Source organism: Echinops telfairi, unplaced genomic scaffold (genome assembly GCF_000313985.2).
Source record: "Echinops telfairi isolate 266 unplaced genomic scaffold, ASM31398v2 ScPeMD7_2565;HRSCAF=3150, whole genome shotgun sequence".
Taxonomy (NCBI): Eukaryota; Metazoa; Chordata; class Mammalia; order Afrosoricida; family Tenrecidae; genus Echinops; species Echinops telfairi.
The window spans coordinates 4,998,822-5,019,085 of record NW_022106463.1 but is presented as its reverse complement, the minus strand read 5'-3'; the positions used below and the strand labels follow the sequence as shown (position 1 = coordinate 5,019,085).

At 49.6% G+C, this 20,264-nt stretch overlaps 1 protein-coding gene across 1 annotated transcript in view; it reads right to left on the bottom strand.

Annotated features, from left to right (window-relative positions):
• The window catches only part of ATP8A2 (ATPase phospholipid transporting 8A2), a 616,683-nt gene that overhangs the window by 164,979 nt on the left and 431,440 nt on the right, over positions 1-20,264 (bottom strand). Inside the window, exons 26-28 of the mRNA XM_045293987.1 lie at positions 18,815-18,889; positions 2,302-2,424; positions 56-134 (exon numbers count right to left, since the gene is read on the bottom strand). Coding sequence (XP_045149922.1) covers positions 56-134; positions 2,302-2,424; positions 18,815-18,889 — 277 coding nt within the window. The remainder of the gene's footprint in view (positions 1-55; positions 135-2,301; positions 2,425-18,814; positions 18,890-20,264) is intronic.

Sequence of the window (20,264 nt, the reverse complement as noted above, 5' to 3'; positions counted from 1 at the left end):
CAGAAAGCTGACCGGACAGACTGTTTGTTGACAGTTAGAATCATGAGGCAGTTACCGTGCTCCATCGCTTTCATGGGAAACCAGAAGAGGATGAGGGAGTGGACCAAGGCGTTGATGCAGTGACCCCAAAAGACCTACGGGAAAACAAACCCAGGGAGTCAGCCGCGGCCCAGACCGTTTGACCTCTGAGCAGCGCCCCACAAGCCCTTCATTGTGAAGACTCTGGCAGGGTGCTGCTCACCCCGCCCCCACCCCCCAAAAGGCGCATATTATTCTTGGAGTTAGAGGGGGGAAACCCAACTCTTTGCTCGTTTCTTGTTTTTTTTTTCCACACTTACAAATGGCTGGGCCATCTCCAGATCGTATCACTGCGGTACAAGGACCTAACTTTAAATATAGACACACTTCCTCGGAGACCAAGCACACCATCTGTCCCCAGTTGGAACGTGAGTTCCGAACGTGGGCACTTTCTGGAAGCCTGCAAAGTATCCGACACGTACGTTCTTACAGAATGTTCCCAGTCTCTAACTCGACTTTGGTGCTGATGAAAAGACCGTGCCCATTGGAGGGTCCTCTTGGTTGGAATGCTTGGGAGGCCAAAAGGAAAAAGAACCCACGTGTAGAGGAGGTCACGCCAGGGTTTCACGGAGGCATTTCCACCGTCCTTTCGACCATGGAGAGGATGGAATTATTCAAGTCGGATGAAACGGAAACTCGTTGGTCTGGGACCTGTCATAGGGTTTGATGCTAAGTGGCGGGAAGAGGCGACCGGAAAACAAGATTCAGAGAGAAGGAGAGGCTCCTCCATGCAATGTTCGTTCTTCTCCATCGTTCCCTGGCGTCTGAACAACAACAACAACAACAACAACAACAAAAATCTCTCTGAGACAGGGGCCTGCAGAAAGGTCTCAGGTCGCTTCCAACTCGGCTGCCTCTGGCAGGAGTCTGTTCTCTACCGTGGCGCTCCGCCCCGGTGGCCTTGACGTCAGACAACCGGAAACAGGGTCAGCGGGTGGAGCATCAGGCGCGCACGGGTCGTGTGCTGCCACTGACAAGAACTGTCGTAAACAGGGCACGGTCAAATGAATCGCCCAGGTCTCATCCGGTGTGGAGGACAGGAGGACCACAGGGCCTCTGGGCTTTTAGTCGTGTGGCCATTACGCTTTCCCAAGAATAAATACAGTCGTGTTGAGCAGTGCCTGACCCCCAGACAAAGCTTTCAGAGGACTGAAGGGCGATGTCCCCACATCATCTTTACCAAAGTCCCAGGAGCCACCCAAGCACATTGAGAGTCCTGGGATTTCAACTAAACTAAGCAACTGAGCCTCTTCGATCCTGCCCTGCACCTCAAACCAGGACAAACACATGCCAGGCAGGTGCGTGTCTCATGAGCCCTCTGTCCACCTGCACACAGTCCCTCTGCTTTGGCTGGTGGCCCTGAAGCTTCTTCTGCTCAGTGCAGTGGCCAGCCGACTAGGGGCCAGGTCCTCTTTTATCGGTAAAGACTAAGGAATCCATTTACCCCCTAAGCCAGTTTCTGCTGTGTCACCTCAGGGGATTATCAACACAGGTTTCCATTGTTGGTCTAGATCAGGGGTGTCAAATGGGCAGCCCGCGGGCCACATGCGGCCCCCAGGGTAATTTTTTGTGGCTCACGATGCTCTGAAATAAAATGTAATGAGGGAATTGTGTGTACGGTACTGCCTCGATCTTCCCTAAGTGCTATTTTCTTCATAACTATTTTTTTCTATTTTAATCCTGAGCCTCAGTCAGCCGACCTCTGGTCTAGTTGAGTTATCTTTTCTGATTCTGTAGTCTGAAGAAAAATGTCCATGTCTGCCTGAATCCCTGCGTTGATAGCTGATTTGTATCTTTGTCATAAGAACCCTTTGTCTATAAATGAAGAGCCAACCACCCACCTGTGGCTGGAGGGCTCTGGGGGCTCACAGGGCTTTGGGAAAGTGGGAAGGGCCTGCCTCCCCTGAGGGATGACCCCTCAGGAAGTGGGGTCACGGGGGTGGCTGCCCACATCAATCCCAGAGGCAGCTGCGGAGACAAGGAAAGGTGTGAACAACTCCAGTTGAGAGAAACTTCACATTCAATGGGACACCTCCTTCCCAGGCTGGCTTCTCTGGTTCAATGACCTTGCTCTATCCACTGGGAAGGGCCGTATTTCTCATTGCTTTTCAATCATTTCTTTTTTCTCAGAAGCTTCGGATCTCTCCCCGTCAGATGCCTAGGGCTGAAGGACAGGGCTCAGGCTTGCTTGAGGGGACACCTGGGCGGCACAGTTGTACTTACCTTGGTGTTGAAGCCTTCGGCATTCTGGGTAAATTTGTAGAGCTGTGGAAACCTGAGCATGCTCTCCTGAGTACAAGACCTCTCGAAGATTCCCAGAGTGAAGGGTGGCAGGGCCGTGAAAATCTACAGAGAGAACAATGACCCATTAGAAGACTCTTTTTGCTTTTTCCTTCTTCATTCACACAGAGTGAGGGAGTGTTTCAGTTCTATGGAATGATGACTTCATTTCTAAGTCAAGCCCCAACCCGAGACTCCATGATTCACAATTCCCCAGACACCCTCCAAACAAACAAAAGAAATAAAAGGCCGTTTTGAACCGATCCATAACCAGCATCAAATGACTGGCTTGAACGCGGAATAAGAGTATAATAGAGATCCGCTTGGCTGCCAAATCTTGTCAGATGAACAGCTATCTCCCTGTGTGCAACCACTGGTGATTTAGTGCGTCTCCCGAGACGGCGTCCTGCTTCCTGGCAGCTCCGGGCAGGGGCTTGCCCCGGCCCAGCTGGATGCCACACAGCAAGTTCAGGGAGGTCAGGGAACTTCATCCACTTACTCACTCGGGGGTATTTGCTGAGGAGAAATTCTGGGGCAGATACGATGATAAGAACCCAAAATTTAGAGATTCAAAGGAGGAAGGAGGAGGAGGAGGAGGGAAAGAAACAAGGGAGCAGAAAGGGGGAAGGCAGGATCGTCTTTCATCTCTAGGAACTCAGTCTACGGCAGACGTGAGGGGAGGGTCATGGATCCTGCATGACTGTATCTATAGGTCCATCAAGTTTCTATGGAACGTCGGTGACATCGTGGTTACACGTTGGGCTGCAATCCCAAAAGTCAGCGGTTCAAAACCACCAGCCACTCCGAGGGAGAACGACGGAGTTTTCTACTCCAGTAAACAGTTACAGTCCCAGAAACTCAGGGGCAGTTCTACCCCGTCCTGCAGGCTCGATGTGAATTGGTGTCAACTCGATGGCAGTGAGTTTGGTTTGGGTCAAGTTACCAATGAGGACGGAAATGGAGAAGGAGAAGGGAGATTTGAGGAAGGATTCTTGGCTCACAGAATAGCAGACTGACCTACAAGGTCGTGCACCCTTGAGTTTGGCACGATGACCCAAGATGTGGGTGACAGGGGCACAGGAAGCAGCACCCGTATGGAGACCCCGTCAGTCTGACGTGAATGAATGTGGGGGTGTGGAAGAAAACTCAAACACTCTACAGCATACAGGATGGCTAGCTGAGGGCACAGGGGGAGGCTAGGCTGGAGAGGAGACCACGGTAGGTCCAGGTGAGCAATGAATTCTTGAGGCAGATGGAGCCTGCCTTCTAGACTTTTCCTTTGACCTCTACTCTAGCGAGGGAGCCCTGGTTCTGCAGTGGGTTGAGCGCTGGGCTGCTTAACCCAAAAGTGGATGGTTTGATCCTGCTACCCACACTACGGGAGATGATGTGGCAGTCAGCATCCATGCACATTCAGCTGAGAAAACCCTAGGCAGCAGCCCGATTCTGTTCTCTCGGGCTGTGGGGAGGGAGAATCCACTCAGGAACAGGTGTGTGGCTCAGTCACACTGTGTTTGCAAGGGCTGACACCAGATACTGAAGAAGGGGTTTGTGGCACAGGTGCCGTTTCAACACGGGGTACCCTGTGATCCCCACTCATTCTCTTTGGTTCTGGAGATGGTTCGCCAAGATGACTTGCAAACTCAAACCCAAACCCAAACCCATGGCCATTGAGTCGATTCTGATGCACCGTGACCTTGATGTGGGCCAAATTCTTACCCACCAACCAGTCCATGGGGCTTGGCAGCCTGGTTCAGGAGAGGGCTCTGAACCGGCAGCTCCAGCCGGTGATTTGCAGACTGAGGCAATGAGCCAGAGAAAGAAGGCTGTCAGGGAGAACCCCTTGGAGGGTGGTGAGTAAGACCCATAAAACACTCAGCCAGAGGCAGGATAGAAAGCCGCCATGGAGTTCAAGGCCTTCCAGAACTTTCCAGGAGATAAACATGCAGAGCTGGGGACACAGTGGTTATACCTACTTCCCTTACAACAATGGAAAGCGACCTGGAGAGTCATTGAGGGAAGGGACATATAAAAAGATCAGCTCTCCGCCATATGACTGACCCTCGTCTTCAGGATCCTCCCATAAAGCACACGGATGATGTCATGGACTCTGTTTCCACTGCCATCCCTACTTTCTATTCTCCGGGTTTAATGTAATTACTTCAATGTCTCCCCGACAGGAGGCTAATCATCAGTTGCCTTTGAGCAACTTTAGACTCCTGGTACCCCAGGTGGGTCAGAGTAGACTTGTGCTCCACAGGGTTTCAAACAAAAACTCCACAACTCACCGCGACCCTACAGGACAGGGTAGACCTGGCCCTGTCTAAATCCACATCGGAAAAGATAGCCCTGTCTCTCTCCCATGGAGTGACTGCTGGGTTTGAACTGCTCATCTTGTGGTTGGAAGCTCGATGCGTAGCACACTGCCACCAGGGTCTTAGAGTTAGGTTTTGTGGAAGTAGGTCCCCAGGTCTTCCATCCTAGGTACCTCTGGGTGGACTTAAACCTCCAACCTTTCGGTTAGTAGTTGAATGTAATTGTTTACACCTCTCAGGGATCCCAAGACCTAGCACGCATGCCCTGTCCTAGTTTCATCTTGCTGATAGAATCCTGGTGGCACTGCGCATTAAACTTTGGGCCTCGAACCTTGAGGTGGGCAGTTCAAACTCAGCAGACAAGCTGAGGAAGAAAAATGAGGCTGTCTGCTCCTCTAAAGATTTATACTATCAATTTTATAGTCTTGGAAACCCATTATAGGATCAGTGTGAGTTGGAATCTTCTCAGGGGCAGTGGGTTTGGGTTTTAGCGCATGCCACATATAAATATGTAGACTTGGGGGATCGTGCGTTGCATTAAAAGAGGAGGGTGTTATACACATTTTTCTTCATCAGAGGTTTCTCACAAAATAATGCATCATGGTAATCCCTCCAGTCATGGGGATTGGCATTAATACCGTCGTTTTCAGACTCACATAATAATTCATGGGAGGGACATATACACATTTTCCACCATGAACCAATGGTAGGCATTCATTCTGTTCCCCATTCTTTGACACCACAAAATTACACTCTATTGAAACATACGTGCTTGTTCTTTCATTTTTATAGGAGTAGGGTTGCTGAGTAAAAGGAGAAGAGATTCTGCCTGGTCGCTATTTACCCTGACCTGCCATGGAAGACAGGAAGGCAGTAACCATTTTCTCTGCTTCTCTATTAGCAGCGAATTGAACGTCACACTGCTGCTGTTAGGTGCCACTGAGCCAGTTCCGACTCACAGCAACCTCCAGGACAACTGAACGAAACACTGCCGTGTCCTGCACCGTCCTCACAATCATTCTTGCGCTTGAGCCCACTGTCGCAGCCCCTGTGCCAGTCCATGTCATTCTGGAACGTCCTCTGTTTCCCTGTACCAAGCATGATGCCCTTTCCCAGACTGGTCTCTCCTGGCATCAAGTCCAAAGTTTGTACGACTAAGTCTCGCTCTCCTTGGCTCGAAGGAGCACTCTAGCCGGACTTCTTCCAAGACAGACTGGTTTGTCCTCCTGGCAGTCCGTGGTACTTTCCACATTCTTCTAGTATTCAAATGCATCAATTCTTAGTCAGTCTCCTTATTCGATGTCTGACTTTCGCATGCATATAAGACAAATGAAAACATCACGGCTTGGGTCAGTACACCTCTGTCTTCCAAATAACATTTTATTACTGTCCAAAGTAACAATTATTATTGTTCAGCCTGGGGAAAAATACTAGAGCCATGATACCTGAACTTTAATACATTTCTAGTTCCCTAACTACCATGGAGTTGGGGCATCTTTTTCATTTGTGGGTCATTTGGATTTGTAGTTCTGCCAAGGTGTATGCAGGTCCCGTGCCCATTTCTCTCTTCCTAGCTTCTCCTCTTTGCTAAGAGTTCTTTCAGTAAAATAGAGATCAACTCGGTCTTCACGTTACAAAGCCTCTTCCGGATGCACTCTTGGTCTCCTGGCTTTCTCTCTGGCTTCCTTTGCCATCAGAACGCTTGGGGATTTTACGTAGTCGAGGAGGGTGCTTTTGAAGCGTCTGCCTGTGGTTAAGAACGTCTCCTTTCCCTGGAACTTAACATGGCATTTTCCAGGAGGTTCTTGGAGAGTTCCTCTGGTTTTGTTTTTCACAGTCCGTCTCTAATACATCTGGAATTTATTTTGGTAGACCGTATGAGATAGGAAGCCAGTTTTACTTTCTTCCAGATGGAGAGCCAATTGGGAGTGCACAATTAATTAAGAAAAACGGTTTCCACAAGATGGAAATGCTTTCTTTGGCAGTTTGACTTCTCATGCAGGCTGCGATCTGGTTCTAGAGTCTCAGGCTCATTTGTCAAGTTCTGTGCCAAGACTGTACGATTCGATGGTGGGAGGGGCTTCACAGTATGGCCAAGGAGCTCTGGCACAGTGGTTAAATAGTCAGCCACTAACTTAAAGGTTGGTGGTTCGAACCCGCCAGCCACTCCCCAGGAGAAAGATGTACTAATCTGCTTCCATAAATATGGACCACCTTGTTCAGTTCTACTGTGTCCTTCAGGCTTGCTGTGAGTTGGAACCGACTGGATGTCAGCAGGCATGTGTTTTATTTATTTTTTAATAGTACAGTCTGATGTTAATGAAGATAAGTCTCTGTTTATGGTCGTCCTTCTTTGAATGTTCCTTGCATTTATACTGTCAGACAAGGGGTCATTCCTTGGATATGTTAACAGTATCTAACCCAACCCCTCCCCTCCACAAAAAAACGAAAATGAGATCACCAGTTGAGATCCTATTTAGAACCAGTTGGATTCATGTTAGAAGAAGCAACTTGTTTATGATGCTTAGTCTTGTCGTAGGAGAGAAGATGCCCCCCTTGTGTTCATTGTCGTCTGTACCTGTCAGTGGTGAGATTTTATGTTGCTTGCCTGGAACCCCCAAACCAAACCCAGTGCCATCGTGTCGATCCGGACTCACAGCACCCTGGATGGTGACAGAGGAGAGCTGACCTGCCGGGCTTCCAGGGCTGCCGTCCTGAGAGCGGCAGACTGTCACATCGTCGAGCCGAGGAGCGGCGGGCGGCTCTGGGCCTCCGCTCACCAGCCTTTCCGTGAGGCCGGCGAGTGCTTCCTCACTGCGCCACTATGGCTCCCCTGTTTTAATGTCAGTACTGTGAAAATCACTGCGGAGTAGCACATCGTTTTCACAGGTCATTATTGCTAAAATAGAAAAAAAAATAGATACTGATTTTTATATATTTATCATGCCTCTGCTCACCTTGCAAAGTCCCTTATAAATTGAGCATTTCTTTATGGATATATTTTGGGGCTTTTGAGATCCACAGTCACGCGAGGATACGTGCATACCTATACTTTTATCGGCATGTTTGTATAAGCACATAGTTTCCACTTTTTCCAAAATTTATTTAATTTTCTTGTCAGTTACTGAACATTCCCAAGCAATGTTGAATTATACAGTGGTGGCAGCCTTCCTTGACTAATTTCTTATTGCAAATGAAATCGTTGTAGAACTTTACTATTTATAGTAAGGAGGTTACTTTTCAAAAAAAAAAAAGAAAGAAAGAAAACAGCATCCCAGCTCCGTGGACTTCCTTTTAAATGTCTGTTTCGTTTGGGGTTTTATTTCGGGAATGGCGACTGAACTGCCCCCTATGTTTGGGCAGCACCGCCGAGAGGCCCTATTGTTCTTCGTTATCCATCGATGGAGGACATGGAGAACACTGTCTTGCTGTTGAAGAGCCCCCGTGGATCTTAAGAAGGTGCCCTGGTGGTGCAGTGCTTAAGCACTCAGCTTCCAAACGACACCGAATGCCTGCTGCTTGGGAGCAAGATGAGGCAGTCTGTCTGGACAAGGACAAGGACTCCTGGGAAGTACTGCTCTGTCCTGCAGGGTCACTGTGCATTGGGATCGACTCAACTTGACGGCAACACGCTTGGTGGACTTTAAATGGATCCCATTTGGTATTGTGTTCTGTTGAACTCCATTTGTTGATATTTTATTGAGGATGTGCGCATGTATACAAGGGGGCTCCTAAAAACCCACGGACAATTTCCATCATCCTTCCTTTAACCCCTGTGTATGTATTTATCCACGAGGTTGGCACGATGGCTTTGTCTTTCAAGCCATGCTGACTTGAACTTGAATCAGACTGACTTCCGGAACCAGTATTAATAACACGAGAGCTAGTTCTTTTTTAAAAATGGGCAGACGTTGGCTGGGACCCATCTCATCCTGGTAGCTTCTGCCACTGGAGATCTGTATCAACTCACTCCTCTCTCAACATGTCTATTCATGGGGGAGTCCCTTTTCTAGGGGTTACTTGGAGAAAGCAACAAAGGACATACTAGACCCCAACGGGGCAGCATTCATTCTGTACTTGGGGAGCTACATGCCAGTTTCAAAGTGCTCAAGGTCAAAGGTGTCACTTTGAAGACTAACGTGCACCAGACCCCAGCCATGGTATTTTCAGTCACCTCGAACACGTGCAAAAATTGGACAATGCATATGGAAGACTGAAGAATTGCTCCCTTTGAATTATGGCGTTGGTGAAGAATAATGAGAGCACCATGGACTGCCAGAACAACAAACACATCGATCTAGGAAGAAGTACAACCAGAATGCTCCTTGGAAGCAAGGTTGGCAAGATTGTGTCTCACGGACCTTGGACATTAGTTATGAGGAGGGACCAGTCCTTGGGGGAAGGGCATCATGCTTGCTAAAGTGGAGGGCCAGCAGTGAAAAGGAAGCCCCTCAGTGAGATGGACTGATGCACTGGCTGCATCAACAACTCAAACTGAGCAATGATTGGGAGGAAGGTGCAGGGTTGGGCAGCAATGCATTTGGCTATACACAGCGTTGCTGTGTTAGGGCGGGTTGACTAGAGAAACAAATCCAAGGACGGTCATCTATGTGTAAGAAAGCGCTTCCTATGAAGAGGTCATTATTTTTCAAGAAATCATCCCAGCCCAATCCCACTCAAGTCCACAGGTCCATACTAGTCCATAAGTCCCATGATAGTCCATAAGTCCCTCTTCAGATTCACAAAGCCACACGCGTTGATGCAGAATACAGAAACATCCCCGGTGGGTGGAGGCAAAGTCTCATGAATCCAATGGCAGTGGCTCTGGCAGCATTCCGAGTGACTCCACAGCAGGAAAGTGAAGGGAGAGAGAGTGGAGGAGGTTCCAGGGACCCTCCTTATGAGGACGTCACACCCACAAGGAGGTGCCATCAGGCTGTGACCTGATTGACAGGCTAGACTCCACCCCAACACGTCTATATCTTCATGTTGACGTGAAGTTATGTCACTCTGACAGTTGCTCTGAATCGGAAACAACACAAGGGCACCGACAGACTCAGTTTTACTGAGGCTCAGCCTGTTCTATGCATCCAATTGGGAAATAACGATTTTCTGTGTTCACCGGCTTATGGACTAAAATAGAAAGAACATAGGTGAAGTGGGAGCCAGGAAGAAATACGACTTGAAGCAAATAGACAGGAAGAAGGCAGCCTGAAACTGCAATTGTCTTCACCAGCGTGGAGGGGCTGGTCCCTCCGAATGACGTGCCCAAAGCACGTGATTCCAAGTCTTGCCACCGTCACTTTGAAAGAGCATTCTGAATGTCCTTCGTCCAAGACAGATTTGCAGGCCGTCCATGGCACCGTCAATATCCGTCATCAACTTTATCATTCAAAGGCACCGGTTCTTCTGCTGTCTTCCGAGTCCTTGCCTAACATGCATCCGCCTCTGAGGAGGGTCAGGCATCAATTAGTCCTCAAAGGGACGTCTTTGCTTTTTGAAACCTTAAAGAGGTCTGGTGTGGCAGATGCGCCCAATGAATTACATCGTGTGATTTCTTCACTGCTGCTTCCATGGGTGTTGGTTCCGGACCCAAGGAAACTCAGGTCGTGCAGCACTTCCAAGTTTTCTCTGTGGCATGGTGGTGCTTATTGGTGTAGTTGTAAGGATTTGGGGTTCTTTATGTTGAAGTTGCGATTCATACTGGAGGTTATAACATTTGCTCTTCAGCAGTAAATGTTTCAAATCGTTTTGCTTTCTTGCAGGCGTGGTTCTATCGTCTCGATATTGTAAGTCATTAATGAGGCTTCCTTTAATCCTAATGCCACGTTCTTCTTTAGAGTACAACACCTTGGGTTATTTTCTCGGAGTACACACTGAATAATTGTGGTGAAAGAATACAACTCCGGTGCACACCTTGATTTTAAAATCAGTTTCCCCTTGTTCTTTGTCTTACCTACACGGATGTGTGGGACTGTGAAAGTTCCTCATACGTATAATCAAGCATTCTGAATTTCCAGTTCTTTGCAATGTCCTCCACAATTGTTTATGAGCCACACAGGTTAATGCCTTTCCACAGCAAAAACACCTTTCTGATACTCTCTGCTCGCAGCCGCGATGCAGCTCACACTAGTCATGCTAGATCTTGTTCCACGTCCACTTCTGAATCCAGCTGGAATTGCTGGCAGTTCTTTGTGGATGTACTGCTGCGATCAGTTGTGAATAACTTCAGCAAAACTGTACTCGCTTCAACGGGGACCTGCATAGAAGCCACCACGTGACACCAAGTGACAGTCACTTAACTGTCAATTGGTGATTCTAGGAAAGGGACCTCATGATTGGTAAAGGCGAGGACCATGGAAGAAGTGGGCTGAGGGAAGCCCGTGGGAGGGAAGCCCGTGGGAGGAAAGCCCGTGGGAGGGAAGCCCGTGGGAGGGAAGCCCGTGGGAGGAAAGCCTTCGGAACCTTCACTCGCTGCTGAGAAGAAACAGTTGCAAACATCAATGAATATTCAGAACTTGGAAAGCAGGAAATCTGAAGCTAGGAACATTGACATGGAATGCATACCGTTGACTTTCTAGGCATTCGTGAGCTGAAATGAACTGCCACTGGCCATTCTGAATCAGACGGTCAGATGGTTGACTACGCTGGGCATGGGTTATCAAGAGGAATGGTGTCGCTTTCGTTGTCCAAAAGGACATTTTGTGATTTATCTCTATGTCCAATGCGGTCTGTGATAGGATTATATCCAATCAGTACAACTATTAATCAGATTTTTGAATAGCATGATTCCTTCTCTGTAGTCTGCTCTTAGTCTGGGAGCTTCCCTGAAACCTCTTCACTTTGGGCGACCCTGCTGGCATCTCAAGTCTTCTCAGTGCCTTATTCACATACACAAATGCACATATACATAAATAGTGTTGTTGTGCATTGTTGACTTGATTCTGACTTACAGCAACCAGATGCCAAAACAGCACAAGAAACGGAGAGTCAATTCTGATACACAGCAACCTAAAGGACAGGGTAGAACTGTTCCCTCGGGCTTCCAGGACTTTAACATCTTTATAGGAGCAGATAGCCTCTGCGTTCTTCCTCAAAGTGGCTGGTGGGTTTGAACTCCTGACCTGGACCTTATGGTTAGGCAGTCCAATGCCTACACCACAGTGTCACCGGGGTTCCACAGGCAGAGTGAAACAGCTCCACAGGGTTTCCTAGGTACAGCCAGACAGTTCCTTAGAATGGAGGAGGATGAGACCTCATCCCATGGACATGAGATGACTATCAGGAGCAGCCAATCCATGTTGAAGAACATGATCATGCTTGGTAATGCAGAAAGTCAGCCCAGTGAACTGGACCGACACAGTGGCTGCAACTAGAGGCTCAAACAATGGCAGCGAAGATGGTGCAAAATTGGGCAAACCCCCCTTCTGTTCTGCACGGGTCTCTATGAATCAGAACCAATCTGACTGCACCTACCAGCAAAAGTCTTTGCCTGAGCAGAATGCCAGGCCTTTCTCCAGAGGAACCGCTCGTGGGTTCCACCTGCGCCTCTTTCACTGAGTGGCTAAGAACCTAACCACTGCGTCACCCAAGCTCACTGCCATCGAGCCAACGCCGACACATGGCGACCCTACAGGACAGGGTAGAACTGCGGCCTGTGGGTTTCCAAGACTGTAACTCTTTACGGGAGTAGAAAGCCCTGCCCTTGCACAACCAAGGCATATGTATTTCCAGAATGGCAGTGGTTCAAATCCACCACCAGCCACTCCTCCGGAGCAAGATGAACTGCTCCTATAAAGACTTACAGCCTTAGAAACCCTAAATAGGGTCACTATAAGTGGTATGCAACTTATGACAGTAGGAAGTGCTTATGTATGTATGCACATATATAGCATATATAGCTATAGATTTATCTACTATCAATATAACCAAACCCAACCTGCTGCCATCAAGTGGGTTCCCACTCCTAACATCTCTGTCCGACAGAGGAGAACTGCCCCATAGAAGTAGAAAGCCTCATCTTCCAATGGCGGATCAGTTGGTTGGTTCTAAGCTCAGAACCTTTTAATGAGCAATTAAAGCACTTGTGCCATGTCTATCTTTTCCTTAAAAGCAAACAAACCCTCCCTTTCTACTTGAGCTATAGCTTCCTCTCTCCCTCCAGACTACACGTCTACTGCCCCATTCATTCCTCAGCTGCAGGTCAACTCCTCAAGCCAACCCCATCCCCTGCCCCCTACTCTCCCCACCCCTGCCTTTGTCCTGCACACAGAGCATTCCCATGGTGTCTGGTCACGTGCTTCATGCTGGTGGTCCATGTCTCTCCTACCGTATCGTCAGTTCTACAAACGGAGAGCCCATCATGTCTGCTCCGGTCATCAATGTGTTTGCAGAAGACTGACCAGAACCCGGCATGGGGTGGTTCTCTCTTTAGAAGGTAGAATTTTGCAAATGTTTCAGGGGAGCAGCTCCTTTGAAAGCCACCAAGCACCTCATTTCTAAATCGTCTTTGCAAGCCACCTTCCAACTTGCCTTGGTTAGCATTTTGGATAGGAAATAGTCCACAAAGGTATCTGTGGCAGTTACATAATCTCCTGCTGACTCGAGTGAAGGGATGGAATCTAGTCTGTCAATCAGGTCATAGCCAATCATGCCTCTGTGTGGGCATGGACTTCTCCTGAGGATTCTGGGAACTCCTGTCTTCCTTCCTGGTGGTGGGACACACACTATCTCTGTTTTGTCTTCTTGCTGACAAGACACATGGAACTATGCAGATGGCAGCCAGAGCCCTGGAGCTGGAGGAGCCACCTGGAGACCCACACCAGTGCTGAGATGCTTCCACCGCCACTGGATCCACAAGACTTTGCATCCACCAGCCTGTGATCTTCCTGAATCCAGCATCAGTGCACCATGTTGCATGAGTCTGAAGAGGAATTTATAGACTGGTATTGGACATATGGGTTAATATTGGACTCACAGACTTGATCTGGACTGGGGTGGGGTGTTTTCTTAATATACAATTACTCTTTGATATAGAGTTCCCTCTTACACATATTTAAGTGTCAACGAATTTGTTCCTCTAGTCTACCCAAACACAATATCCATGAGAACTTGAAAATGTAGGTGCTGAAATGACATTTGCTTAGGAAGATCCGCTCCACCTTTCCCTCAGAGCTGCCACCTCAATGTCTCCCTTCTCCCTTTCTGCCTTCAGACCAGTCCCTGAATCAGCTCCTTCTCTCCACCCCGCTGTTAGGGCCCAGGGCTCTCTGGTCTCAAAAGCCTGAGATGCTACCTTTGTTCACCTGCACCCTCAGCTGCCAGTCACACCTTTCACAGCCCCGGTCTCTACAACACAGCTCAGACATCACTTTCCTGTTTTTAAACCAATTATTTAATTAAAATGCTTTATTATGGTTAGGATGGGCATTGCACAGTAAAATAGCTTTCCGTTCAACAATTTTGATCCATTTTGTTTCGTGCAAGGAGTTGTCACCTCCCCAAGGGGACACCACTCTTCCTGCTTCTTCCCTTGGTTTTCTGTATCCAGCCCTGCAGCCTTTCTTCCTTCTGGGCTTTGGTTTGGGGCACTTGCTGCCCTATTCTTGGGGCTCCTATGGTCGGCTTTACTGAGGCCTAAGCTGCACCCTGCTCTTAGGATGCACTTCATACGTGCCTGTCTATTGTGTGGATGAAAGGTGATCCCAGGGGATGGACTGACTTCTTTTTAGGCTTGAAGGATGCCGAAGGGTCACCACCTTCAGGGACCCACCAGTCCCTATCATCAGACCAGTAAGTCTGCTCTTTGTTGATGATTCCCCCAACTGTCTCTGAAGTTCAAGTTCCTTAGCATGAGATGCCAGCTCTCCTGCTTGGCTGACTTTACCTCCTCCCAGGTTTCCTGGGGAGCCCCCGTGCCACAACGGCTAACCATTAGCCACTAACCCAAAGTGCGTGTGGCGGTTACATAATTTGATGTCGACTTGGAGATATATAATAGCATAGGGGTGATAGTCAACCTGTCAATCAGGACGCAGGCTGATGGTGACTCCTTGCAGGCGTGGCCTTCTCATTAGGAGGGTCCTGGGAACCTCCCTCTCTCTGCCTTCCCCCTCCTGATGGCTGACCCCGGTTGCTGTGAGTGCCTGTGAGGCTGCTACCGCCATTGGATCCACGCGACTTTGTACCTGCCAGCCTGTGATCTTCCTGCATTCTGCATCAGTGCATGTGGCTGCGTGAGTCTGAGGAGGGACTTATGGAGGATTATTGGACCTATGGACTTGACTTGGACTAGGCTGCGATGTCTTCTTGATATAGAATCATTTCTTGTTATAAAGTTTTCTCCTACACGTCTATGAATGTCACTGGATTGGTTTCTCTAGTCAACCTGGCCTAACACCATGGGTGATTTGAACTCACCAGTGCCTCCATGGGACAGGAGACCCGCCAAACTTCTCCTAGGAAGCCCTATGGACCAGGTCTACTCTGTCATACGGGGTCACCATGAGTCCAGAACAGACTCTAATACACACACCAGCCTTTCCCCTGGAATGTCCTCCAAACAGCAAAATTCTCATTCAGTGGATGCATGGCACTGTGCCCTATCGTGGTTCTCTCTTCCCAGTTAGTGCCCCCTCTGACCCCTCTCCTATCGGAGCCTGCCGGGGCTCATTCAAATAACACCTCCGAGCAGAGCGTGGCCACCTCCCAGTCCAAATGCACCCCTCTCCTCTCACTTCATTACATCGCCCCAGCACACTCTGACTTTCATTCTGTGTATGCTTGATGGTCAGAGGTATTTCCTCATAGTCTGTGGGGCAGAGAAGGGAATACAGCCGAGCTCTCCCCCACTAGACATCAAAGACTGCTGCGGGTCTGGATGTCAGGGGGCGGAATAGGCACTAGAAGAGTTGATTTGAGAGGCAGTCTTTCTGAGATACTGCTTGCTAAGATCGAGTGGGCTTGGGAATCTGGGAGTCTATAAACCACCTCTGGTTATTTGCATGGAAGAGGTCTGAAAGTCGTATTTTATTAAAAAAAGACTTTTTACAGCCTACTTGATGGGCTATAAGAAATATAGCCTTATATACACTGGTATACGTAAGATCTCTCAAGACAGGGAATCCAGGACAGATAAACCCCTCAGGACCAATAATGAGAGTAGTGATAACAGGAGGGGAAGGGGAAGGTGGGAGGAGAAAGGGGGAACCGATCACAATTATCTACATATAAACCCCTCCCAGGGGGATGGGCAACAAAAAAGTGGGTGAAGGGAGACAGCAGTCAGTGTAAGAAGTGAAAGAACATCAAATTATCAAGGGTCAGTGAAGGAGGGGGTGGGAATGAGCTGATACCAAGGGTTCAAGGAGAAAGAAAATGTTTTGAGAATGATGATGGCAACATATATACAAATGTGCTTGACACAATGGATGAAAGTGTGGATTGTGATACGAGCTGTAAGAGCCCCCAATAAAATGATTTTTAGAAAAGAAGAAATGTAGCTGTATTGATAAGCTATAGAAAGTCCTTCCGTCAGTGAGGAGCCCCGGTGGCATCGGTGCTTATGTTGGGCTTCGAACTGTGGGGCCCCTAGCTACTCCGCAGGAGTCGAGATGAGGCTGTCTATTACCACAAAGTGTTACAGTCTCAGAAACCCCCCAGGGACAGAGTTCTACTCTGTCCTGTAGGGTCCCTCTAAACGGAAGCTGACTCGATGGCAGTGAGTTGGGTTTTTGATCTCGAGCCTACCAGCAACTTCCCTCCAGCTGCTGCTGCTGGGTGCGATGGAGCAGACCCAGACCCACAGGAACTCACATGACAGAGCAGAGCTGCCCCACAGGGGCTCCTAGGGGGAACTCTTTACAGAATCCTGTCACCTGGTCTATCTCCTGTAGAACCACTGGCTGGATTTGAACCGTCAACCTTCTGGTGAGCGGCCACACACGTTACGTAACTCATTAGTCAGTGAGCCACAAGGGCGCAATATCAAAATATGTGGAATCAGTCTGATTTTCCAAAGCTAACAGGAGGGGAGGGGTGGGGGTGGGATGGGATGGGAGGGGATAGAAGAGAATCCAGCCCTTCGGTCTCACGCATGCAAACTGAGCAAAGCTCCCCTCGCCGAAACCTGGTGGCATGTCCTCCAGTTCTGTCTTTAGGCTAGAGCATGCTCTCCTTGGCTTCGGGTCTCTTTTATAAAATATGCATGTGGGCATGCATGTGTGTGAGATGTCACCTATTGGGCACACAGGCCCTTGGCAGCAGTAAGCAGCAATGGCACGGTCAGCATGCTCTCCCCTCGGCCGCTGCATAATTGTAAGCTATTCACAATTGTTCCATTTCAGTCTGGCACCATCCACAACCCACTTGGTCCCCTTTGCACTGTGGAGGGGAGGCCCCAGCCGCCGCCCATGTGGTATGCATTTAGAGTGGCTTTGCTAGCACAGGGCTGACAGACGCCAACTCGGCCGCTCTCAACACCTGCTGCCTCTGTCTCTTGAGGGGATAAGCACTCGAAATCTACTTGCTAGAGCATCCGTGACAAGGACATTCAGTGGCTAGTGCATTCCTTGGAAGCACGGTTCACTGGTCCTCACAGCTTAAATGCAAGGCTCCGACTAAGACTCAAATCCATTGCTGTTGCATCGACCGGACTCCCAGCGACCCTATAGAGCACAGTAGACCCGCCCCATATTGTTTCCGAGGCTGGAAATCATTAAAGAAACAGACGCTGTCTCGTTGTTCCCCTGAGAGTGACGGGTCGGTTTGAGCCGCTGACTTTTGGGGTTAGCAGTCCAGTGCTTAACCGCTGTTTCACCAGGATTCCTTAACTGAGATACGGGGACTTTTCATTCTAACCATCTGTCCCTCTTCATTGGTTAACTCTATGGGGCCCTGGGCAGTTGTTTGGGCCACGGTCTGATACCCAGGGCCAGCCCAGAGGCTACTGAAGAAAAGACAGAGAGAGAGGATGACTTGACTCCCCTGCCCCAGGCCTAGGCAGGGCTGTCAAGATTTGTAGCCCCGCACTCCATTTTCCTGGAGGCCTGGACGTGTGGATCCTTCCCTGCCTCCAATACCTGTCGCAGCGTTTGGCCACCCAGTGGGCAGAGAAGGCCAGGTGAGTGAGATGTGCAGCTTCCAGCGTGGGCCAGCATGGGTCTCTCCCACCCAAGTCCCCAAGCCCTCCCCTTCTTCCTGCCGGCAAAACACAAGGCAGGGCGAAGAGGCTGGCCCAAGCCCATGCTGCTGGCCCCTATGTTTCTTTCTAACATTTGGATTCATTCTAGTCCAGCAGCAAAACTATCCCATCAGCTGGTTACATCATCACTCAAACCCCACCAAACCCACAGCGTTTGGATGGACCCCCACTTCTGGCAACTCTACAGGGGAGAACAGGGCAGCGACAGAGAGCTTCTGAGGCTGAAAATCTCCATGGAAGCAGATGGCCCTATGGTTCTCCTGTGCAGCAGCTGATGACTTCGAACCACTGACCTTGCAGTTAGCATTCCCGGACCCTAACCCATGGCGCCCCCAGGGCCCATTCACCACAGGGCCTGGAAGTCAGCATGCCTGGCCTTCACTACGGAAAGATGTGGAAGAACGGTGGCAGAGAGAGAAGAGGATGTCTACTCCCGCAAGCTCTCAGAGACTCCCGGGCAGTTTGCGGGTCACTATGGGTCAACAGGGACCTGATGGCAGTGCGTTGTGAGCGAGCGGAGGGATGGCTGCTCTTCTCAGGGGGGCAGGGGCGAGGAGGACCAGGATGCCTCCCATGTGTCTCGGACAGCAGTCTAAGCATTCCGCAAGGAAAGCACGACACCGGAGGAGTCAAGAGGTAGTTCAGATATGTTTCAACCACGTGCTAGAAACGCCACAGTGCGGGCAGTAACGGGGGTCTCCTATCAAGATATACGGCTTCATAATTTCATGGGGTTATTCAGAATGATCTGCGATGATTGCAACCATGTGTGGGGAGCTGGGCTTCTGCAGGATGTTCCTCAGCGACAAAGGGGCCTCAAGACGGATGAGGGCTGCCTGCTCTGCGCGGAGATGATGGACTTCGGTCCACTTCCCAGACATAAACAGCGCAGGAATGTCATTGAAGTGCGGGCGCTATCAGAGGGGCGGAGAGGGCTTACCACGTTGTACAAGCCGATGCACCAGCGTTCAAACAGAATCTGCCCGGAAAATCCATTCACGAAGGCGAACCACAGCTGAAAGAGAAGAAAGGGCGTGGGGTTTTATATCAATATTGACCTAAATGTTTCCACTCACTGAAGGAGGGGCAGGGGAATGCAGACCACCAGCTGGACACATCTGCTGTGGAGGCAATCGCCGCAGGCCCACAGCCACGGTCAGTGGTAAAAGCGCAGCCCCCTAACGGCAAACATCTCGAGGACGAGATTGAGGAGGGGACGTCAACGGCGTAGGAGAGGACCGGGGCACACTTGGACAGACAGACAACTCGTTTCTGCCCAGTCTGCCCAGAGTCCACCCTTTTCTCATGGACTGAAGGGGAAAAAATGCAAGTGTCATTTCATGTTCTCGGTCTTCTTAGGGGGCTGACTGCATGAGACGCGGTTTCTCTCTCGGCGGGGCATTCCAAAGAGATCCAACTTGCGAAGTATAACTGAAACGACACTCAGATGGGTTGTGTAACAACAGGCTCCAAAATGCGTGTGGGGGTTAAAAAATCCTTCCATTGACCCCCATACGTAATGGACCCTTCTCGTTTCACATTCATGACATAGCGACCCGAGAGCGTCTCAGAGGCTGCCAATCTCCCACTCAAGCTTCGTTCAGCTATCTCCCGGGTGCGTCCCAAGAGGCCTGGCTAATCTCATGGGTGGAGAACTGAGCGTCAAAGGTTCATTCTGGGTCGCTGACTCAGAATGGTCTTACAACACTCATCCTTCAAACGACAATGAAAGTCCTCCGCACCGCGCCAAGCCTCCGCAACGAACTGGGAGCTGAACCAGACCCGTATTGCAGCGAGAGTCTGGGGGCACACATGATGAAGACGTGTTTGTGGAGGATTTGCAGTCTTCTGTTCAAACGATTGAGAAAGCATGAAGAGGCACCTGCTGCTGTGAGGGGCTGTTGAGTCGATGCCAGCGCTTGTTGTTAGGGGCCGTCACGTTGTGCAACCCTCTGCACAAGAAGACGAAACACTGCCCCGTCCGTCATCCTCACAACTATTCCCATTGTGCTCGCTCGAGCCCATTGGTGCAGCCATGGCCTCCATCCGTCTCAAAAGAGAGGAAAGCCCTTCCAGGTTCATTGAAAATGGTCATTTCTTCTATGTTCTTTTCTTTTTCAACGCTGTTTTCAGTCGAAATGATGGGGATGTTCCTCTTCGTTGCTGCCCGCTGCTTTACTGAGCAGGATGTGACTCCAGGAATGCTCTCTCCTGACAACATGGCCAAAGTTCGTGAGACAGATTAGCTGCCCAACTCAGAACTGCTATGCCACCAAGGTGCTATGCGAAAGCAGCCTCCTCTATGCAACCACGAGGTGTCGAAGGGATCAGGTGTAAGGCATCATCAGAACAAAAAATCTTACCATAGTGAATGATGGGGGGAGTGCGGA